The following is a 21,545-nucleotide window of genomic DNA, read 5'->3' on the forward strand; positions in this document are numbered from 1 at the left end:
GCGGTTGACTTGCTTACAACCTGGATGGTTGTTAATCCAAGGCGGTTGAATAACTCACTAAGAATCTCCTTCTTTGAAGGCGGAGAAACCTTTTACACACTGAAATCTCTAAGAGTTGCTAGGAAGTTAGTACAAGAGTTGATGTTCTATTTCCTAGCTCCAGGGGCCTTTTTATAGCTCCTGGAAACTCTATCTACAACGTTAAGGGTGCCTCCAAAGGGGTGGAGGGCGCCTCCACCAAAGCATTTGGATAAATCTTTATCCTGTTGGGATGTATACTAAAATCCTAACTTTTTATATGAACATAAGAATCACATTGATCAAATGTCTGCATTTATATTAAATGCAGTTGTCCATTTAATTTATATTGTAGATAACATGGTGTGTGGTGTCATACAGAAGATCATGTTATCAGTTTCTTATAAATTATAAATAGTAGCTCATAACCAAGATAGATTAGGACAAACCATTGGAATGGTTGTAGTATAATTTGGTATTAGTTTATCTTGACTATAATATTACACTAGTACACTATGTGTGTATTGAGTAGGACCATTTGAGGTTGTTCCTTTTATACTGACTGCATAAAAGAACATAACCTCTGTTATTATGGATGTGCGTACTCTTAATCCTGATATAATAACAAGCACATATACTTAGTATTTATTTCTTTAATTTATCAATGGGTGAGATTTATTCGTTAAATCAATAGACCCGATAAGTTGGGAAATAATATTATTTATATGGTGTGTTGTTGATTATAGAATAAAACTGTGTCCTAGTAATCTAGGTTGATGATGTCCCATTGAGGAGCTCATAAGGATTGTCATGTAAACCCTGCAGGTGGACTTAGTTCGGCATGATAATGAAGTTCAGTGGTACTACTCTTGGAGCTAGATATTAATTAAGTGAGTTGTCAGTAACTCATTTAATTAGTAAACATTCGATATCTTAAACACAGGGAGATTAATGCACTCATGATAAGAAAGAGCCCATAATGTAATTTGGGATTGGTGCAGTACTTCAATAATAACTCTTTAGTAGTATGAGTTATTATTGATGAACTTGAGTTGAGTGTTTGGGGCGAACACAGGAAGCTCAAGCTCATCGGGAGACCAAAATCAATTTCTGCTCTCGGTCCCTGTTGTGGCATCTATAAATCCTTGTATCCATAAAGTCCACTTCTTACCCAAGTAATGGGTCGGCCACATCCTTGCTTGGTGCAAGGGGGTCGGACAAGCATGGGCTTGGAAGCCAAGAGTTGGCCGGCCAAGCTTGGTGCCCAAGCTAGGGACCGGCCACTAGAAAAGGAAAAGGAAGTTTTGTTTTAAAACAAAATTTTGTTAAAATATTTTCTTATTTGTAGTTATCTACAATGGTTAAAAGAGAGATTTTATTTTGTTAAAATCTTTCCTTTTGTAGTTATCAACAATGGTTAAAAGAAATATTTTAATTTTCCTTTTATAGCCATCCACATGGTTTTAAAAGAGAGTTTTAAATTTTTAAAATCTTTCCTTTTATAGCTATCTACAAAGAATTAAAGAAATATTTTAATTTTGTTAAAATCTTTCCTTATTTGTAGTTATCTATAATATTTAAAAGAGATATTTTAATTTTTGATAAAACTTTCTTTTTTTTGTAACCATGATTTAAAAAGAGAAGTTTTAATTAATCTTTCCTTTTTGTAGTTGTCTATATGTTTTAAAAGAGATATATTAATTTTAAAACATTCCTTTATTGTCATGTACAATAGGAAATTTAGAAAATAGATATTTTAATTATTGTTAAAATTTCCTTTTTAATGGGAGGCCACAAATAAGGAAGTTTTAATTATGTTTAAAACTTTCCTTTTTTACCATGACCAAGAATTATAAAAGAGAGGGAGAGGGTGCCTCATGAGAGAACCTAAGCCTTGCCTCCTCTCCTCTCTTCCTTGTGGCCGACCCTCTCTTTTCTTCTTCTTTCTTTGTTTTCTTTCCCATAAGGGATGGCGGCACCTTTCTTTTTGTCTCCTCTTTTACTTCCTTAGGGCCGGCGGCATCAAAGATTGGAAAATCCTTATGGCGAGTTGCTTGGAGAGGAAGAAGAAGAAGAGGAGAAGCACTTGGTGGTCAGTTGCTTGGAGGAGAAGAAGAAGAAGGAAGTTTCCTATTTTGGTATCCCTTGGTGGCTCGAGAGTCTTGGAGGAGAAGAAGTGGTTCGGGTGGATTCCATCTTGGTAGATTGTTGCCCACACAACGTCCAAGAGGAGGAGAGGAATACAACAGAAGATCAAGAGGTCTTTAGCTACAAAGAAAGATATAACTAATTAATGGTTTCTGCTTCGAATTAATTAGTTAGTTTTCTTTACATGAATTCTGAAACACCAACACAAGAGGCTAGCGATTTTATGTTTCGATTTCGTGCTATCAATTTTGTATTTCGATTTTGTGTTTCGATCTTGTGTTTCTATTGTGGTCTCTGTAGTTAAACCTAGGGTTATTGTAAGAAGTTAAATATATAATTTCTTTGAAAGACTTTGTCTAGGAAGTGGTGGATGATCCCATAACCAAGAAGACCTAGTGCTTCGCCATATTTAATCTGGAAGTCAATCTTTGAAATAGATATTTAAGCAACTTCTGTGTTATGGTTTAACTTAGGAAGATCACATCGGTTAAACTTGGAGTAAAAATGTTAAGTATTATTTCCAATCCAAGTTTAACTTCTGAAGAGCAACTTGGATTAATAATGTTAAGCATCGTTTGTAATCCAAGTTTAACTTCAGTAGAGCACATGGGTAGCTAGGTTAAGTTTTGTCTTTGTATAAATTTTTGTACAGGGAAAACAGAACAGAATCCAGGTGTAGCAACCAACATATCCAAATGCGAAACAGTCATGTTGACTGGGTTGAGGGCGCCTCGGATGCTACGGAGGGTGCCCTCAAGGCATGGAGGGTGCCCTCCTACCTGAAGAGGTAGAGGCGCCTTCAACACTACATTGAGGGAGCCTTCAGCTTGCTTTTCCAACTCCTTTTAACTCCTTTTCTTCTTCCGAAGCTCCGATCGCTTGGGTGATTGCGGCCAACCAAAATAGGACTCATCCGAACCCAATTTTCGGTCTTCTCCTCGAGCAAACTTCTGCTCTAGCTTCTCATCCCTCGAATGTCACGAACGTTCTTATTGTCCGCTGGTGTACTCTTCCGCAGCTCTTTCGTCCCTCGGACGCACCGAGCCAGTCAACTCCCTTCCCGTGCCGTCCTTCTCGCCAGCTGCGTCTTCCGCTCGACTTCTTACGTTCCTAAGCTCTTGCACACTTAGACACAAGGATTAAAATAAAATAGAACCCAACCTAATTTGGTTGATCACATCAAAACAATTACAGGGTCCAACACTGCCTACCCACTAATACCTGGCGTTCTCCCGAGGACGTCATGCCCTGGGCGCCTGAGCACACTATCCACATTCAGGGTCCATTGGTTTAAAGTTGCGCAGACGCTCAGCGCAGGGCCTTGACAATCCCGCCCGGGGAGTTAGCTGACGACTTTATGCAGAAATCCACTATTGTATATTTTCTAAATATAGTTATCCTCCTGTACAAGGCCGCTCTGACTTATATCTTATGCAGTACTGGATGGAGAGTTTGGCCTTGTGCCAGAAACTAGCATTCCTTGAGCACGACAGCAAGTTGATGCAGGATTCGACCGGCGGAGCAAGCGCATCCCGAGTTATTGTTGAAGCACTCTCCGTTAAAGCTGCTCAGCTAAAGGAGGACCTAGAGAAGACGTCTGAATAGCTAGTGGGATCCAAGAAGGCTTTATCTATGGAGAAGGATAAGAGCCTAGAGCAAGCTCAGCAGCTCGAGTGGCTCAATAAGAAGGCTAAGGAGTTTTGTAGGGATCTAGCGCGTTAAATACGTAGAAAGCGCAGCGGAAAAATTAACTAGATCCTCTCCCAGAAGATCCATGTGAAGTATAAAACTACATATACTAAGTTTTACATGAGAAGTATACCTTTGTTGCACGCCCTTCTCAATCCCGACAGTAATTTTTCTTTGGATGCAGATCTCAACGCGATCAAGTGCCCACGCCTCTATGGTATCCATACGAACATGTTCCGTTAGTCTCACGAACTCTTGATCTGGAGAAGAACCAACTTTGTGGTGCTAGCCACACAAGGAGATTCGACCATGAGGAAGGATCAACCAAGAGGAAGAAGAGGATGAAGAAGGAGAAGAAGGCCAATTCTCTTAATGAAAATAAATGAGACAAAACCTTTTTACTCATCCAAGGAATACCAAAGGTTATTTGGCTTTTGGCCTTCCTTTGATTAATGATCCACTAAACTCTATTAATGGATATTAACCCTCTTGTGTCTTTTGATCTTCCTTCATGAATTGATCTTAATCATCTTTCATGAAGAGTCTTTTCATCTTCTATGAAGGGCCTTTTAGTCTTCTTCTTTTATATGATCAAATCATGTAAAAGACCTTTCCTCTTCCTTAGTGAATTCAAGTTCACCCAATGAGTCTCACTCATTGAAGCCAACTTTGATCTATGTAGAGTCTCACTCATTATATGATCAAATCATCCAGTTGGCTTCCTTGCTGAGTGGATAAACCATCTACATAGATCTTCCAAGTCACGTCCAGCTCAGCGTTCTAGACCTTAGTAACAAAATTAGCTAAGGTCTATGCTTTGATCGTCATTCGCGGTTGATATTGTATGTCAAACTCACTCAGCTCGGTGGTCCATTTAATCAACCGTCTGGATTCTTCAAAGTTAAGGAGGACTCTTCCCAGTGCATTGTTGGTCATCACCACAATAGGATGTGATAAAATATATGGTCGGAGTCTCCGAGTAGCTAGTACTAGTGCATATGCCAATTTTTTGAGACTGGTGCAACGGGATTCTGCATCTTTTAATATATGACTTAGAAAATATATAGGTTGTTGCTCAGGGTTGTCTTGTCGCTCCAACACCAAGCCAACCACATGCTCTGTGGATGGTAAATAAATCCAAAGTGGCTCACCGGCGTTGGGTTTGCCAATACAGGTAAGGAGGTAAGGTACTCCTTGAGCTCCTCCAGCGCCTTGTCACACTCCACATCCCACTGGAACTTTGTCACTCGGTGTAGTATCTTGAAGAATGAGTGACTCTGGTCGGAAAATCTAGAGATAAATCTCGATAATGCGGTGATCCATCCGGTCAGACGTTGGGCCTCCTTCAAGATGCGAGGTGGGGGCATGTCCTTCAGTTCCTTCACCTTGCTCGGATTCACCTCGATCCTCCGTTCGGTGATAATATAGCCCAGGAAGTAGCCACTCCTTGCTCTGAATAGATACTTATTTGGATTCATCTTGCTTCCATATGCCTTCGAAGTTCGGCAGATTTCTTCGATATCTGCACAGAGGTCAGCGGCTCGGAGAGATTTTATTAAGATGTCATCGACATATACCTCCATGTTATGGCTGATTTGTCGTCGGAACACCTTGTTCATCAATCTTTGATAGGTGGCGTCGGCATTCTTCAATCTAAACGTCATGATGTTGTAGCAATAAGTGCCCTCGGCCGTAATGAAGCTGACCTTCTCTTGATCTTCATGGGCGAGCGACACTTGGTGGTAACCTTGGTATATGTCGAGCATGCAGATCAGCTCACATCCCACTGTGGAGTCCACCATTTGGTTTATCTAGGGCAGGGGATAAAAGTCCTTTGGACAGGCCTTGTTCAGATCATAGAAGTCGATGCAGACTCGCCACTTGTTGCCTAGCTTGGAGACCAGCACGACATTGGCTAGCCAGCTCGAAAATTATACTTCGCAGATGTGACCAGCCTCCAGTAAATTTTCTATCTCCGCTCGGATAATCTGATTCTGTTCTGAGCTAAAGTCCCTCTTCCTCTGTTTCACCGGCCTAGCGTCCGGTCGGACATGAAGCTCGTGCTAAGCTACACTTGGCGAGATGCTCGGGAGCACGTGTGTCGACCAAGCGAACACATCATGATTTCGCCTAAGGCAGGCGAGCAGCTCTACCTTCTTCTCATCTGTCAAGTCGACAGCGACAAATGTAGTGGCCTCCGACTGGCTGGGATGGATCTGAACCTCCTCCTTTTCCTCATAGATCAGCGTGGGAGGTTCTTCCATGATGGTGTTCACTTCTAGACACGCAACCCTTGCTTTGGATTTGACCATCTCGACATAGCACCACTATGCAACCAACTGGTCGCCTTTGACTTCGCTTATCTCATTGTCTCCTGGAAATTTGATCTTCTGGCAGAAGGTGGATACCACAGCTTGAAACTCATTAAGGGTCGATCAGCCCAATATGACATTGTAAGCGGACAACGCATCCACCATAATGAAATTTATAGTCCTGGTCCTCTTGAGAGGTTCTTCTCCGAGCGATATGGCCAACCAAGCCTGGCCGATCGGCAATACTTCATTGCCCGTGAACCTGTAGAGTGGGGTCATCATGGGTTGTAGTTTGCTCCAGTTGATTTGCATCTGGTCGAACGCCTTCCTAAATATTATATTCATCGAGCTACCTGTATCAAGAAAAGTTTAGTGAATAGTATGGTTAGCTATTACCGTCTGGATGATTAAGGCGTCATCGTGAGGAATCTCTACTTCCTCAAGGTCTCGGGGGCCGAAACTGATCTCTGGTCCCTCGGCCTTCTCTTTGTTGTATCCCACAGCGTGTATTTCCAATCGCTAGGTGTGCGACTTTCTTGCTCGGTTGGAATCACTGTCGGTTAGCCCACCGGCGATCATTCCAATTTCGGCCTGAGCAACGTTACTTTGGTTCTCCTCTTCCTGAGCTGAGGTTCTTGTCCGCTCCGTAGAAGCTCGTATAAGACTCATCTTATTTCTTCTTTGAGACTGATGATCGTGATGTTCATCCTCCAGTCTATCTTCTTCTCTTCGCCCATCCGACTATCATCGATGTCATCGCTCGGGAGTTGGTGAGTGACAACGATATCCTGGAGGAGCCGATCGGCTGGAAATCGGTCTCAAGTCATAACAGTCCTGAGTGTTATGCGTCGTTAATTGATGAAACGAGCAAAACAATGGTGTCCAAGTCTTACCTTTCGTGGCTTTGGACCGACCTGCTACTACATGCTACACGGCATGCATTCTTAGCTCCTGGTGCGACTGTATTACTCTCGATCGGAGGCCCTTTAGTGGTTGATAATTGGTGGTCGGCCGCCATTCCGGGGGAGCAGTATACTCGGCTGGCGCTTCCTTCCTCCATGCCGCTTGGACTTCCTCCATGTTTATGTATTTGGTGGCCCACCTAAGTTGGTCGAAGTCTTTTGGAGGCGACCTAAGTAGGGGCTCAGTGCATCAAAGGGATGAGTGATGCGGAAGAGTACACTAGTGGATGAGAATGACACGCACGTTGCTTCCGAGGGATGAGAAATCGGAGCGAAAGACTACTCGAGGAGAAGGCTGGAATTGAATTCGGGTAAGCTCAACTCTAGATGGCTGGAGAATCACCCAAGTGACTGGAGCCGTAGTTGGACAAGTCAACATCGTGTTGACTTGTCCAGGCACCCGGACTAGGTCTGGGCGCCCAGACCACCCTAGGCCAACGCAGGGGCTTAAAGTCCGGGCGCCCAAACCACCCTAGGCCAGCGCAGGGTGCCTCTATGAGCCGTTGCATCGTGGATAGGTCTTGGGTCTACGTCAACAACACTCTAAACACCTGAACCAATCCAGGTTCTAAGGCAAGGATAAAGTTTTATCTCCAAGTCATTGTGAAGCTGATAAACTTGCACCGCTAGGGGCGCCCAGATCGAGTCCAGGCGCTCGAAAGTGCCGCATTATCAAAACGGCTATTTTGACTAGTGGGCTATAAATAGAGCCCTGGTCCTAAGAGTTCAAAACAACACTTTCTATACTTAATTTCCATTCTATTTTTTTTGTATTTTCAAGTCATGCTTTCAAACATTGTACGGGGTTTCTCTGCCTCTGACTTTTCTCGAAGAAAGAGACTTTGCTATTGCTAACATTGCCTTGGATTAGTAATCTTCCCGATTGTAAATCAAGTAAATCTCAGTAGCCTCATTTTTTTATATGCATTTTCTTTTCATTTATTAAGTGTTTGTCTAATTCAAGCTGAAAGAACGAAAAAGGTATATTTGAAATTTTAGGGCAATTCACCCCACTCTTACCGACTATACTATGGCCAACAATTAGTATTAGAGATCAACCGTCTCAAAAGGACTAACCATCGACTGAAACATCGAGATGATGGTCGGATCTAACATTCACCCGCCAAAGGTCGAGGAGGAAGTTGAAATGTGGAAAAAGCGAATAGAGGTATTCTTCAAAATAGATTTTGAAATTCTCTTAATAATTAAATACAATTTTGTAGCACTTAAATATCAACACGGAGCTAAAAAAGAAGAATACTTATAGACCAAAAAGGAACAAGTAGACTTCGTGGCGAACAGCAAAACAGAGCTCTATCTGCTGAGCATTCTTCCACCCTAAGAAGTCAATTTAATCTGTAGCTACGACACAGCAAAAGAACTTTGGGAGAAGTTCCTGGAGTTGCACGAAAATACCTTAGAAGCCAAGCTAGCGAGACGGACTATCCTCCGAAATCAGCTAACAACCCTCCGAATGAACAAGGGAGAGAAGGTGGCTCAACTTCATGCGAAGATCAAGGAACTGATCACCCAACTCGACAATTTCAGAGAATCAGTAACGAATCGGGACTCAATCCGATATGCGCTCCATGTTTTTTGAGAACACAAGAGTGGTCAACCTTAGTAGATGCATACTACATCTCTAAAGACTTGGAGGTAAGTACCCTAGAAGAATTATTCTCGACTTTCGAGTTCCACAAATCTCGATGTGCATGAATTACAAAAGAAATAGAGTCCAGTTATAACCTAGCTTCGCAAGCCAAGAAGGATAAACTAGATTCCAACACATCACTCGACGAAGATGAAGTAGCTTTTATAGTAAAGAAGTTTTCAAAATTCTTTAAGTCTAATAACTTTGGTAAGAAATAGGCAACGAAGTTTCTTCGAGGCAAAAGGAAAATCAGATGCTACAATTGCAATGAAGAATGTCACGTAAAAAACAATTGCCCAAAACTAAAGAAAAAGACAAAAGAGAAGTATTAAGGGACAACTAAAACCAAACACAAAAACCTCAGAGCAATGTGGGATGAGTCATCATCCGAGTCTGAGTTGAAAGCATATGCCATACTACCACTAATAATGGATCACTAGAAAGATGATGAAAGTACCTAAGAGATGAGCATCGACGAAGGGGGAAACACTTCAGAAGAAAACAGCAATGAAGGAGAGCCTCAACTAACGAGATCGACTCAGTAAGTGAGGTATGTTCTTTATCTCCTGATAAATTATATAAATTTATCAAAATGCTTTCTAGAAATTCATATAAACTAGAAACAAAAAATGAACAATTAAAAAGGAAAATTTGGAATTAAAAGTTACCTTAGCAAAATCATGCCTATTAGAAGATTTCGATAAATTGAAGGTTGAAAATGAAAAGGTAAATAATTAAATAGAAAAAATGGAAAAGAATCATTCATGTTCAAATATTCAAAATTTTAGAAATTTACAAAGGCTTAATCGATATTTTAGATATCACAAAGGTCATTGTAAAAGTATCACAAAAATATATTCCTAAAAAAGATCTTGTTAATCCAGTACGTAGGAACCTATATTACAAAATCGTGTCTAGATTAAATTTTCTCTAATTAATTGATTTTCTAGATTAGAATTTTTTTACTTGGAAAAATATTTTTTTGTGTAAACTTTCTATTAGAGTTTTCTATTCAAAATTTTTATAATGATAAAACAATAGATATTCTGTTAAAATAAAATTTTTAAAATTTTCTGACTGTTAATAAATTTCGTATGAATTTTTTATCAAAAAATAATTTTTAATATAAATTTTTTTTAAAATTTTAATTTTTCTTCAAATATGCATTCAATTTTACAAACTCAGAAAAATTAGCAAAATTTTTTAGATCAAAATATAATTTAATATTTATTTTAGAAAAATACATATTTCTATATAAAATGAATTATTTATGTTAAAATAATTTTTTTAAAAAAAACTTTTATTTTATTTCTAGTTAACGTTGATAAAAAAATTTAGAATTTTTCAAGATCAAAAGTAATTTTTTATTATTTTAGACAAATCTTATTTTTAAATTTTAGAAATTCAGATTTTTTTTAACTAATTCTTGTAAAAAAATTACTTTGGTCACTATTTCAATCACCACTAGAAATTTTTTCGATTTTTTTTCTCTATTTACCGTTTTTTTAATGTGACAATTTTACTAATACTTAATTGCAATAATATTTTATATTTTGATTTATCTTAACTATAATTGGGTTGATGCACATTAGAAAGAGAGAGATTGTAAGTACCCTGCATGAGTTTTTATGTGATCAACCAAGTTAAGTCAGGTTATGTTATATTTGATCCTTATGTCTAAGTATGCAGGAACTTAAGAATACAAGAAGTCGAGCGAAAGACGCAGCTAGCGAGAAGGATGACACGAGAAGCGAGTCGACGAGCTCGGTGCATCCGAGAGATGAGGTGCTATCGAAGCATACACTGACGAACGAGAAGAACGCACACGTCACTTCTGAGGGACGAAAAGCTAGAGCGGAAGACTACTCAAGAAGAAGGTCGGAGTTGGGTTTAGGTGACCTCAACTCTGGATGGTCGGAGAATCACCCAAGCAATTGAAGCAACAGCCGAACAAGTTAACACGAAGTTGATTGTCCAAACACCTGTATCAAGTCCAGGCGCTCGAACTTCAGGTGCCCAGACCTGTCCGAGCGCCCGGATCGCCCTGGGCCAGTGCAGGGTGCTTCTTCAAGCCGTTACATCATGGATAGGTCTTGGGTCCACGTCAACAACACTCAAGGTGCCCGGACGAGTCTAGGCGCCTGGGCAAGGATAAAGTTTTATCTCCAAGCCGTTGCGAAGTTGATAAACTTGTACCGCTGGGGGTGCCTGAATCTGTGCGTCTGAAACTTTCACATCATCAAAATGACTATTTCGACCAGTGAGATATAAATAGAGCTCTGATCCTAGAAGTTCAAAACCGCACTTTCTATACTTAATTTTCATTCTGTTGTTTGTATTTTCAAGTCGTGCTTTCAAACGTTTTATGGGGCTTCGCCGTCTCTGACTTTGCTCGAAGAAGGAGACTTTGCTACTGCTAATATTGCCTTGGATTAGTAACATTCTCAGTTATAAACCAAGTAAATCTCGGTAGTCTCATATTTTTTATATGCATTTTCTTTTCATGTATTAAGGTGGGTGTTTGGTTCTTTCCTGAGAATCGGGATGGGAATAGGAATCATAGTTTTATGGAATGGGAATGGATATGAGCATGAATATCACTCTTAACAATAATATTTAATTAGCTAAATATTTCCTATCGGAATAAACTAAAATTTCCCTTTTTATCCTAGAAGAAAATAAGAGAAAGAATTAGATGCAAGATAAAGTTGAACATGAAAGAAAAATATGATGAGAGAGAAAGTGTGATAAGAGAGAATAAAGAGAGGAAACATGTGATAAGAGAAAATAAAGAAAGAGAGTGATGGGAGAGAGCATGGTGGCAAAAGATAATACGCTCTCCCCCAACGCCCCTGCCAACCCATCTCAGGGCCAATACGGATGAGGTAAATCACGGACGGCTACTAGCATTTGGAATAGTGACTAACACATCAGGGAGCCATTTACCTCGATTTTTTCGAGATTCGAACCCCAAACCTCATGGTGGCAATACCTCATGTGCTAGCCACTAGATCGTCCTGAGGGGACATGATGGAAGAGAGCATGATAAGAGAGGATGAGGAGAGAGAATGTGATGAGACAGTGTGTGATGAGAGAGAATGAAGAGAAAGAAAATGTGATCAGTGAAAATGAAAAAAGAGAGTGATGGAAAAGATTGAGAAGAGAGAAAGTATAATGAGAAAAATAAAGAGAGAGAATATGATGAGAGAGAAAGCATGATGAGAGAGGATGAAGAGATAGAAAGTATGATAGGAAAGAATGAAAAGAGAGAAAGTGTGATGAGAGAAAATAAGGAGAAAGAGTATATAATTGGGAGAAATTGAGAAGAGAGAAAATATAATGAGAGAGAAAGTGTGATGATAGAATGGGGAGAGAGAAAGTACGATGAGAGAAAATAAGGAGAGAGAAAGTGATATGATAGAAAAATTGAACAAATATATTAAGAGTATTTTCATCCAAAACTTAATTCTTATTTTCATCAAACCCAAGGGAGGAGGTAGGTTTCATCAATACCCAAATTTTTTAATTTATTTTAAAATTTTAATTTCATCCTTATTAATCAAACACAAGATTTGGGAATGAATTCATTCGCTCATTTCCAAATCCCTAAATTAAACACCATTTAAATATTTATCTAGCTCAAGTTGAAAGAACAAGAACTCAAGTTGAAAGAATGAGAACGATCTAAAATTAAACAGCGTTAGATGCATCCAACAAATCATCAAAGGAAAGCATCTGAGATGTCGTTCCTTAACACATCTGCCATGGGACCGAACTTTGCAGATGGATTTTACTCCTGTCTGGGAATGTTTGCAAAGAGGCTTCCTTCCTGATTAGGGGGGTTTGTTGATAGACTGCAATTATGAATTGGGATGATTGTTGAGTTTGTTGAGAGATTGCATTCATGACCGAGGGGCTAATGGGAGGAAAGTATTGCAGATAATCACATCTCTTAATGTAATGCAAAGCTAAAGAGATAGAATACGCAAACATAGAAATAATCCGGCTCAGGAATTTATCTTCTTTTCAATTTTGACATGGGTCCTCATCCAAATCGGATAAACATCATAATTCGCTGAATTATGCCAGGAAAAAATAACGAAAAGATTAGCAATCAAACTCCTGCAAGATTGAGATATGAAAGTTCAAGGACTTACATTTTCTAGAAAGTCGAGCACATTTGCACTAAATACAATTTTAAAATCCAATCTACAATTAGAAAATTTAGATGGACATGAAAAAGATGCAAACAAATTCAATCGAAGTTTTTATCTCAGAGTTCTTTTAATGAAAACATAAATTCGTCTTAAATTTGTAGAAGAGAAAAACAAGTTTAAAGAGGATTTTTTTTTTTCAAGCTCAAGGCACATCCCTGTTTAGCCCTTGATCTCACTCTCATTTTAAGCTTGAGACTCATCTCTGTTTAGCTTCCTAGTTCTAATAAGTATAGATTACTGTCTTTTTTTTTTATTGTAATTTTTTAGTCTTCTTTAAATCTGTAGAGGAGAAACAACCGTCTAAGGAGTATTGTTATTTTCTCCTTGAATTCATAGATGCTCAAAGCTTCTGCAAAGACTTCAATTTGGAAGTCAAGAACTAGGGTAAGAACTCGGGTGTTCCCGATCGAATTAGGGGGAAACCAGATTAGGAGAAAGAATGGCGGTGGAAGAGATTAGATCGGAAAAGAAAAGGCACCTAGATTAAGATCGTCGCTCTCAAGATGGTCTAGAAAATCCCTGACTATCAATTTCTGGTAGTGATAACAGTCGGGCCCGGGAAATCCAAGGCGGACCATTTGGGGGAAGACCAGAGAAGTGATTCTTGCAAGCGAAGGCGTGGCCTCGGATCCAAACGTTGAACAATGGAGACCGCTTCTCCCTTTCTGCTATCTCTTCCTTCTACTTACCGATGGAATCGCCGGAATGGAGACCGATCGATGGAGCAAGGAGATAGCATGAGAGAGAAGGAGAGACGGAGTAGAGAAGACTGATTTATAGTTTGAATCGACATTTTGCGGCTCCAACGCTATATATTTAGATAAATATAAAAATCCATAGTGAATTAAAAAAACCAAATTAAAATCAAATGGTAGGTGATTAAAAGGGGATCTCATCCGGTGTTTAATCTCTAGAATTGTTTTTTCGGTGTAATTTCTGAAGTTATAGTCCGTGATGTTTTACTCCCTAATCTTTAATTTTTTATTTCTTCTGTAATTTACACGTCAAATTATAATTAGAATCGGATTAAAATGGACTACAATTTTCTTTAAATTTATTTTCTCATTTAAATTATAATTTGGATCGAGTTAATAGTAAAATACTTTTAGTGATATTTTAACGATAGTAAAATACTTTTAGTGATATTCGGTGAAATTTAATAGTAAAATACTTTTAGTGATATTTTAACGATAACTAATAAATATTGGAAGCATTTTTGAAAATCACCTTGAAATTAAGTTTAATTGACAAAATCTCAGCTCGGAGGCCTCTCATTCGAAAGCTAACAGAGATAGCTCAATAAATGGACTCTGCTGCAACTTATTTGGGCCATCGAAACAGGGTCAACGGGTAACCGGACCGGTGCTGGGTGGCACAGCCTATAAATAAGCAGATACGGAGTCATTTTCTTTTACGAAACCTATTCACCGAAACCTCGATTCTTGTTCTTTGGGCGATTCTTTTTCTCCGGGCGATTCTTTTTCTCTGGGCGTTTACATTCGTTCGATGGCTCCTCCGTCGATCACCGGAAAGTCTCCTCCGCTGAGTTTGATCACCGGAAAGCCTTCACCTCTGAGTTTGATCACCGGAAAGCCGGTGATCGTTAGGGTTAAGCGGAAGGCCTTTCAAGCCAAACTCGATGCCTTCTGTGAGTTATTTTTCTTTTCTTTTCTTTTTTCCTTTGTAATTTTGTTTGAATAATATTAAGGAGGCGAAGATAAAGGTTGGGGTTTTTTTTGGGGGGGGGGGGGGGGGTTATGTGGTTAGGGTTGGAGATTGATGAAAGGCCACATAAAAAAGCATTCTTGGGTCTTGGAAATCTCTCCATATCTGATTGCGGCACAGGAAAAGGTTAACTTTCTTCTTTTCTTTTTACTGTTTTTAATGGGATTATCATAATTTCAATGCATGCATTTATTGAGTTGTTGCTACTTGAAAACGGAGGAACTCTAAAATGGTTTCTAGCTATAATCTATGTTCTTTATATGCTAGGGACTTGGAAAGAAGGAGTCAAACTGAAATGGGGTAGCATATATCAATAGTCTGTTAGTAATGATATTGAATATTTATAGATTTTGTAATCATGATTTCAACAAGAAAAATTCTCAATTAGTCATTTTGATGCTGTGTAACCCTCACATACATATTAAGATTTCTGCTTCATGTCTTGTCCGATCACAAAAATTTCTATTCTGTCTCCTTGTTGTAGCAAGTACGCCCTAGTCCCCAAAATAGACAATTTGTTGATTCTTCATCTTTTGTATTTCAATCTCCTCAACTCTGAAAGCTCCAATCCTATAGATTCATTTGTTATGTCTTATTTTTTCCATTCCTCATTCATGAAGAAGTTTGTGCATATAAGTGCAGATTGAAAGAAAGTAGCCATTTTATTGGCTTCATGAGAATAGCAAAAAATAATTTTCATAGGCAATGCCATTTATTCCAAATATGTGATGTAGTCATTGAACTATTCAAATGAGGTAAACAACAGAGAAATAACTTTAATATGTGCACTAGAGTTTTATTTGGTATATATCGACTTTAGTTTATGACCTCAAAATTCTTAATAATATTCAATGCCCATGAAGAAAATATATGTTTCCAAATTACATAGAGTGAACTCTTGCAACCACAGTTTGGTCATTGTCCAATTTATAACATGATCCCATGTTTTTGGACTAGAAAATTCATCACCGTGGAATGATGTTTTGATCTTTTATGATTCCTTTTTTTGCTTTACTGGAAACTTAAAGTGACATTAGCGATGACTATGTTGTGTTAGATATCTATAGCTTTCATTATGGTTATTTATTGCCACCACAAACATGCTACCTAGCCTAAGCATTGGCCAATCAAATGTTTGATCTTTTCACAAAATATTAGTCCCATGTTATACTCTTGTTGGTCATTTTGTCTTCTAATTGGTGTTATATATGCTAGTTTGGTTGCCTTTTTGTTTAAAAAATGATTTGAAGATTGAAAATTACTTGATATGTAGTATTTTTCCCCCCTTTGAATTGGGTGCAGTGATGCCATGTGTTCAAACACTTAAACATTAGATAAATGGCAGACAATTGATCCAGACAGAACAGATAGAGTGGTGGTTTTTTGAGAATTTTTTGTTCATTAGGTTACCACAAAGATCTATCATGTAATTGTTACAATAAAGTGATCTTTGTATTGGATTATTAGGTTCCTTTTGTCTTCATGTTTTTACTTTTCTTCTCGTAAATTGTAATTCCTAAATCACATGGGTTGAGTTTTTCCCTTTTGGTGAAAGGGAATCATGAACTCTTGTATAATGTCCAATGATATAAATATAAAGCTACTGGAAAGACCTGAGGAGTTCCTTATAAGTTTGTAATTGACAGTTTTAAAAAAGGATAACCCCTCATGTTCTGTATTTTACTTTGTAATTTCTGATAAGTAGCTTTGATTGGCTGACTATTCCATGAACATATACTATAACAACAACAACCAAGCCTTATTCCACTATGTGGAGTTGTCTTTATTCTGTGAACATATATGACTGAAAATTTCTCATCAATGAGGCTTCTAAATTGCAGTTCTCAATGAGCTTGCAAGTAAGAAGATTTTGGTTCAGCATCTTGAGACAGTTGGGCACTCCCAGTCTGTCAAAGATGTGCTGCATTCTTTTCTGGTTAACACCTAATCTCTGTTACTCTCTGTATACTCCTTTTTCATTTGATTTGAGAGGTGGTTATCTTTTAGCATGTTCCTCTTTCTTCCACTTGTTTACATTAACACAGTTTATGATGCTCCTACTTGCATTAATCATATAATCTAATAATTTGTTTTAATTTGTAATCATTTTTATTTTATAGAGATATGAATGCTCTTTTGCCTGCTCAAAAATGATGTTTTTGAAGTAGAAGTGTCTGATGAAGGCCCGAATTTTTAAGGCTTCTTATGTCTAATTTATTCCCACAATTATCCTCTCTTTGTTATAAAAAAAATCTTTGATTCTGTTTACCAGCCAAATATTTCCTTCCTTGGATATTTATTGTTCCTCGGACAGGATTTTCATAGATCTCTTGCAAGCATATTGCCTTGCACACCTAAGATTATTGAGTTACTATCATCTTTCCTTTATCTGTGTGCTATAGAGGCATATGATATAACATATTCCGCCATTTGAACATCTAATCTCCCATTGTAATTCATTGATTTAGACTTCATCTGTTGAATCTGTTAGTAATCTTCTTTCTCTCTCTCTTTTCAACCCGCAGCAACCTTCCAGAAATACAAAAGAATTTAAGGGGAGATCTGACCGTAGAAGTTTGTATAAACCTGATAAGGTAATGTTATCAATTCAATTTCTTATGTTACATCATCAAGGAGATGATGTTACTCTAACCTAATCTTGCAAAATTGTTTACCATTTCACTGCTGCATTTTTTTCCTTTGATTTATATTTGCTATTATCGCCACTACTAAAATGACAATATTTTATGCAATTTCTGCCATGTATTATATTTATGATTCCTACCTTAATCATAAAAATTGCCTAAAGAATGTTTTTGCTAGCACATAATTCTAACATAGAATTGGTTATTAATCTTTTGTAAGATTCACATTACAAAGATCTGAGGAAATTATTCTATCAAATGATATTGAGCATGTTTTCTAAAATCGCTTGCAAAAACAAATTATTGGACACTTTTTTTGCTATCATCCCTGGCCTTTCAAAAAAAAAAATGGAAAATGCATAGCACTTGATTTGCCTACTTTGATGCCATTATTATTTTTTCTAGTTTAATAACTTTACTTAATCCTAAAAATATTCAGCAGTTTTGCCTCAAATTATAGATTCATTCTTGTTGCACTTTCTGTGCCTGCAGAAACATGATCAATTACGGTCCAAGGCTATAAAAGAGCATGAGGTAGATCATTACTCCGTCATGTTATTGAATTATTATTGCAATTTCTCCAATGCATGAAACACACACATCTGAATTTTTGTGTTAGATGTCTTCTAATGTAACATTTATTTTACATATCATAATTTTTAAGTAGATACACCAGTTATACACATGACAAGATCAATAATGCAGTTATACACATGACAAGATCAATTATGTGTTTGTGATAAAACAGTTTTTCATTGTTAATGTGAGTAAATGTAAGCATAGTTTGACTCTTATATACTCTTCACATTTGATTATCATATGTCTAATCGTTTTTGCTGAAATCTAGTGAATTAATTTCCTTGCGGCCAAACCAATTGCTCAATTAGTATCATAAAATTTTTATTCTTTTTGACGTATAGGATCCACTTGAATATTACGAGATCATTGGAATGATCTTGACTATTAGTTGTTTGTTTGCTCATTCATATTGGTTTTATCATGAGATGCTTCATTGTCAATTCATTGCTAAAATTATGCAACATTGAATTTGGATGATTTTATTCCCAAGATAATGTAGCTAAGTCGTATTAAATCTTATAGGATCTCACTAGAAGTTCTCGATTTGAACAAATATGGAAGAAAAGGGGAAGCATAGATGAAGAAGAATACTCTTTGCATGAAAAATGTTATTTGTATGATGTTGTTCGAGTTGATGCTGAGGATGAAACTCACCAAAGGGTGCCAAAGGCCAAGTAAATTTAATATTCAGTATTTGTATTGCTTCTTTTGTGTATCTTTCTGGTTTATAAAAGAGATTCTTGAATGCAGAGATGCTCCTGATGTTGATGGTGCAATGTTGGATAAGTATTTACCACTTCTAAGGGAATTCCTTCCACAAGCAGTTGAAGAGATTGAACATTACAAAGCAACTACAGAAGGTTCCATCTTCTCCACCATCCTTAATCTTGCAGTGACAAATCATGTTATATTTTAGTCTTCTATATCATCTAATTATCAACTTTTACTCCTTTGTTTTGACATGATAAATAATATATTTCTTTATTAGCTAAATTAGACTAGTTTATGCTCCTAAAACTAAATATTCGTTTTTTTTATCAGTTTAGCTTTTTGATCCTCTTGTTGCTCGGCTAATTTGACATCTGTTTAGAAAATTGTACCTTACTAGCCTGTATATATGATGAATACAGGGTGACTAGCCTTGGGATCACAGAATCTCTTCTCCATTCATTTATTTCCATAAACCACATCCATGCGATGCATGTGGAAGAAGAAAATCTAGTCTGGAACCTTAGTGGATTAGGAAGATGGGTTGTAACTCACGGCATAGAAAATTTGCAGACATTGAGATTTGCTAAATCAGTTTTTTTTTCCTTATTTTAGACGCTTGAAAACAAAAAATCCAATTTAGATTAACTTTATATGTAGTTTAAGATCTTCCATGAGATTTTTTATGATCTTCTCATTGCTAAATTGTCCCTTTTATTTCTTTTGAACAGATAACTTTGTTTACGACATATATACCCATGAAGTGGGTGTGGACACAAACACGGATAACACTGAAGAGTATCCATTGTATGAATTTGGACATTTGATTAATCTAGACTTACAATTGGATTTTAATTTTGATATTCATTATGTATCATTGTTACAGAGTGCAAGTTTATATGGAGGACGACTATGATGATGGTCTATCACAATCTGATTATGAAAGTGATGATTCAAATGGTATGACTGTATATTTTATTTCCTCTTAATCTGACTCATATTAATGTTGATAAATATTAATACTTGTTCATTTGCAGCTGAAAACAATCCATGGAATGATTATTGTGATGAAGAGACGTCAGAAGATGAAGATGAGAATGAAAGTGCTTTCGCTTACTTTGAAGATTCTGACTCAAATTATGAACAAGTTGCCAGTAAAGAGGATGATCTAGAGAACTGGAGATGGGATTATCGATAAATTTGTCTATTGAACATTTGTTAAGTTGAAGCAATCACTTCAGAAGCTGAAGATGAGAATAAAAATCCTGTCATTGATTATTAACGACGAGTTGGCAGTGAAGAGGAAAGGAAAATCGAGAGAACTGGAGATGGGAATATGTCAATTCATAGTGATTGTCTCATTTTGATGTATATTTTGTGGTGGTCGATTTTTCATAAGACAGCCAAAGTTGGCATTTATTCCTGTAGTGTGTTTGGTGGTTAATGTTTCAGAACAATGTAAATATTAATTTTTGTGCAAATTAATTAGAAATCTAAAAATTTAATTTTTCATGCTAAATTTTCATAATTTTCACAGTTTAAAAGTCGATAAGCTACTGAGTATGTAGGTGTAGATTACAACATTTTCTTGTGATAATATAGACATTTCTGAAGCCAAAACTTATATTTCCTTGTGATAATATAAGCACTTCTGAAGCGAAAACTTATATTTACTTGTGATAATATAAGCACTTCTGAAGCCGAACTTTCATTGGATTACCACATTGTAATCAAAGCCACGAGTATCATCCACTTGCTGGTAAATTATCTTTTTTATACCGGAGCTGCGTAGAAGTTTTGATTTATGGTATAATTATGGTACCGTATTATAATCTGTCGGTATAATTTTAATATTTTTTTAAATATAAAAATATATTAATTAAAAATAAAAAATTTAATCTATGTATTTAAAAAATATATAAATATAAAATATTAAAATAAAATATATTTTTTAAAAAAAAATACTGAATCACACATCTCCATATGATAAATAAATAAATATTTTATTATTTAATTTTGAAATTATATATATATATATATATATATATATAATGAAATAGTTTTATTACATTCATCTCAAACGCCCTTATAATACGTTTCAAGTTATATGAAGAAAAATAAATAATCGATATATTAGCTAAGAAGAGGAAGGAATTTTTTTTCCCCAAGAATATGTACCCGTCGAGAATTGATCCCTTACTCCATTGTAGTAAGTCTGTCACTTTCTAATCAACTAGGCATTTTACGAGAACAATGAAATAGTTTTATTAGACTTTGATTAAGTTTATTTAGATTTCTAATTTCTAATTATGAGTTGATTAAAATTATTAACATAAGTTTAATTTTTAGCATATTTTCTACATCCACTTGCAGCATCCTCGTCGCAACCTACTCACTCATGAAAATCCTCGCTAGACACCCACGGGCATCCCCGCATATTTCCACAGACATCCCCACCATGCATCCATGGATGTCCCCGCCGTGACCTATGCGTCCACGGGTGTCATGCCACAACTTGTGCACCTACGGCATCACGACAGTGACTCACAGAAGTCACGGCACCTCTACGACCCCATGATGCCAATGTCGGACGACGGACATAACGATAAATTTCATCCATTTTATCCGACGCATAATGAAATTTCAAATCATATCCTTCAACCTCTCTACTAAAATAATCACAATCTATCAATTTATTAGGAACAAAAACAAATAAAATCTATGATTTGGAGGCAAAGATCATATGTTCTACCTCGGAATAAGAGCCGTCGGGGAAATTAACATGTAAGCCTCGATGGTTGACCTGAAGAATTAAAAAGAATCCGAATGCACCAGAACATGGACGGATCCATATCATACCACCCCAAAGTCCAATCTGTCTTTCATTTCTG

General features: G+C 37.0%; 1 protein-coding gene across 3 annotated transcripts; it reads left to right on the forward strand.

The window, feature by feature from the left end:
• The first annotated feature begins 14,416 nt into the window (after positions 1–14,416).
• LOC122032391 (RNA-directed DNA methylation 4-like) lies at positions 14,417–20,172 on the forward strand. 3 transcript variants are annotated; one of them, XM_042591681.1, is made up of 9 exons: positions 14,417–14,645; positions 14,765–14,848; positions 17,248–17,316; positions 17,860–17,901; positions 18,469–18,620; positions 18,697–18,806; positions 19,386–19,461; positions 19,541–19,614; positions 19,692–20,172. In XM_042591681.1, exons 1-9 carry the CDS (start codon positions 14,637–14,639, stop codon positions 19,850–19,852), a joined length of 777 nt encoding a protein of 258 aa, XP_042447615.1. In that variant the 5' UTR covers positions 14,417–14,636; the 3' UTR covers positions 19,853–20,172. The 3 variants fall into 3 exon arrangements, with proteins under 3 accessions (XP_042447615.1, XP_042447616.1, XP_042447617.1); XM_042591682.1 differs by lacking the exon at positions 17,248–17,316; XM_042591683.1 differs by lacking the exon at positions 14,765–14,848.
• The last annotated feature ends 1,373 nt before the right edge of the window (positions 20,173–21,545 follow it).

The sequence above is a fragment of the Zingiber officinale genome, chromosome 11A (genome assembly GCF_018446385.1).
Source record: "Zingiber officinale cultivar Zhangliang chromosome 11A, Zo_v1.1, whole genome shotgun sequence".
Lineage (NCBI taxonomy): Eukaryota > Viridiplantae > Streptophyta > Magnoliopsida > Zingiberales > Zingiberaceae > Zingiber > Zingiber officinale.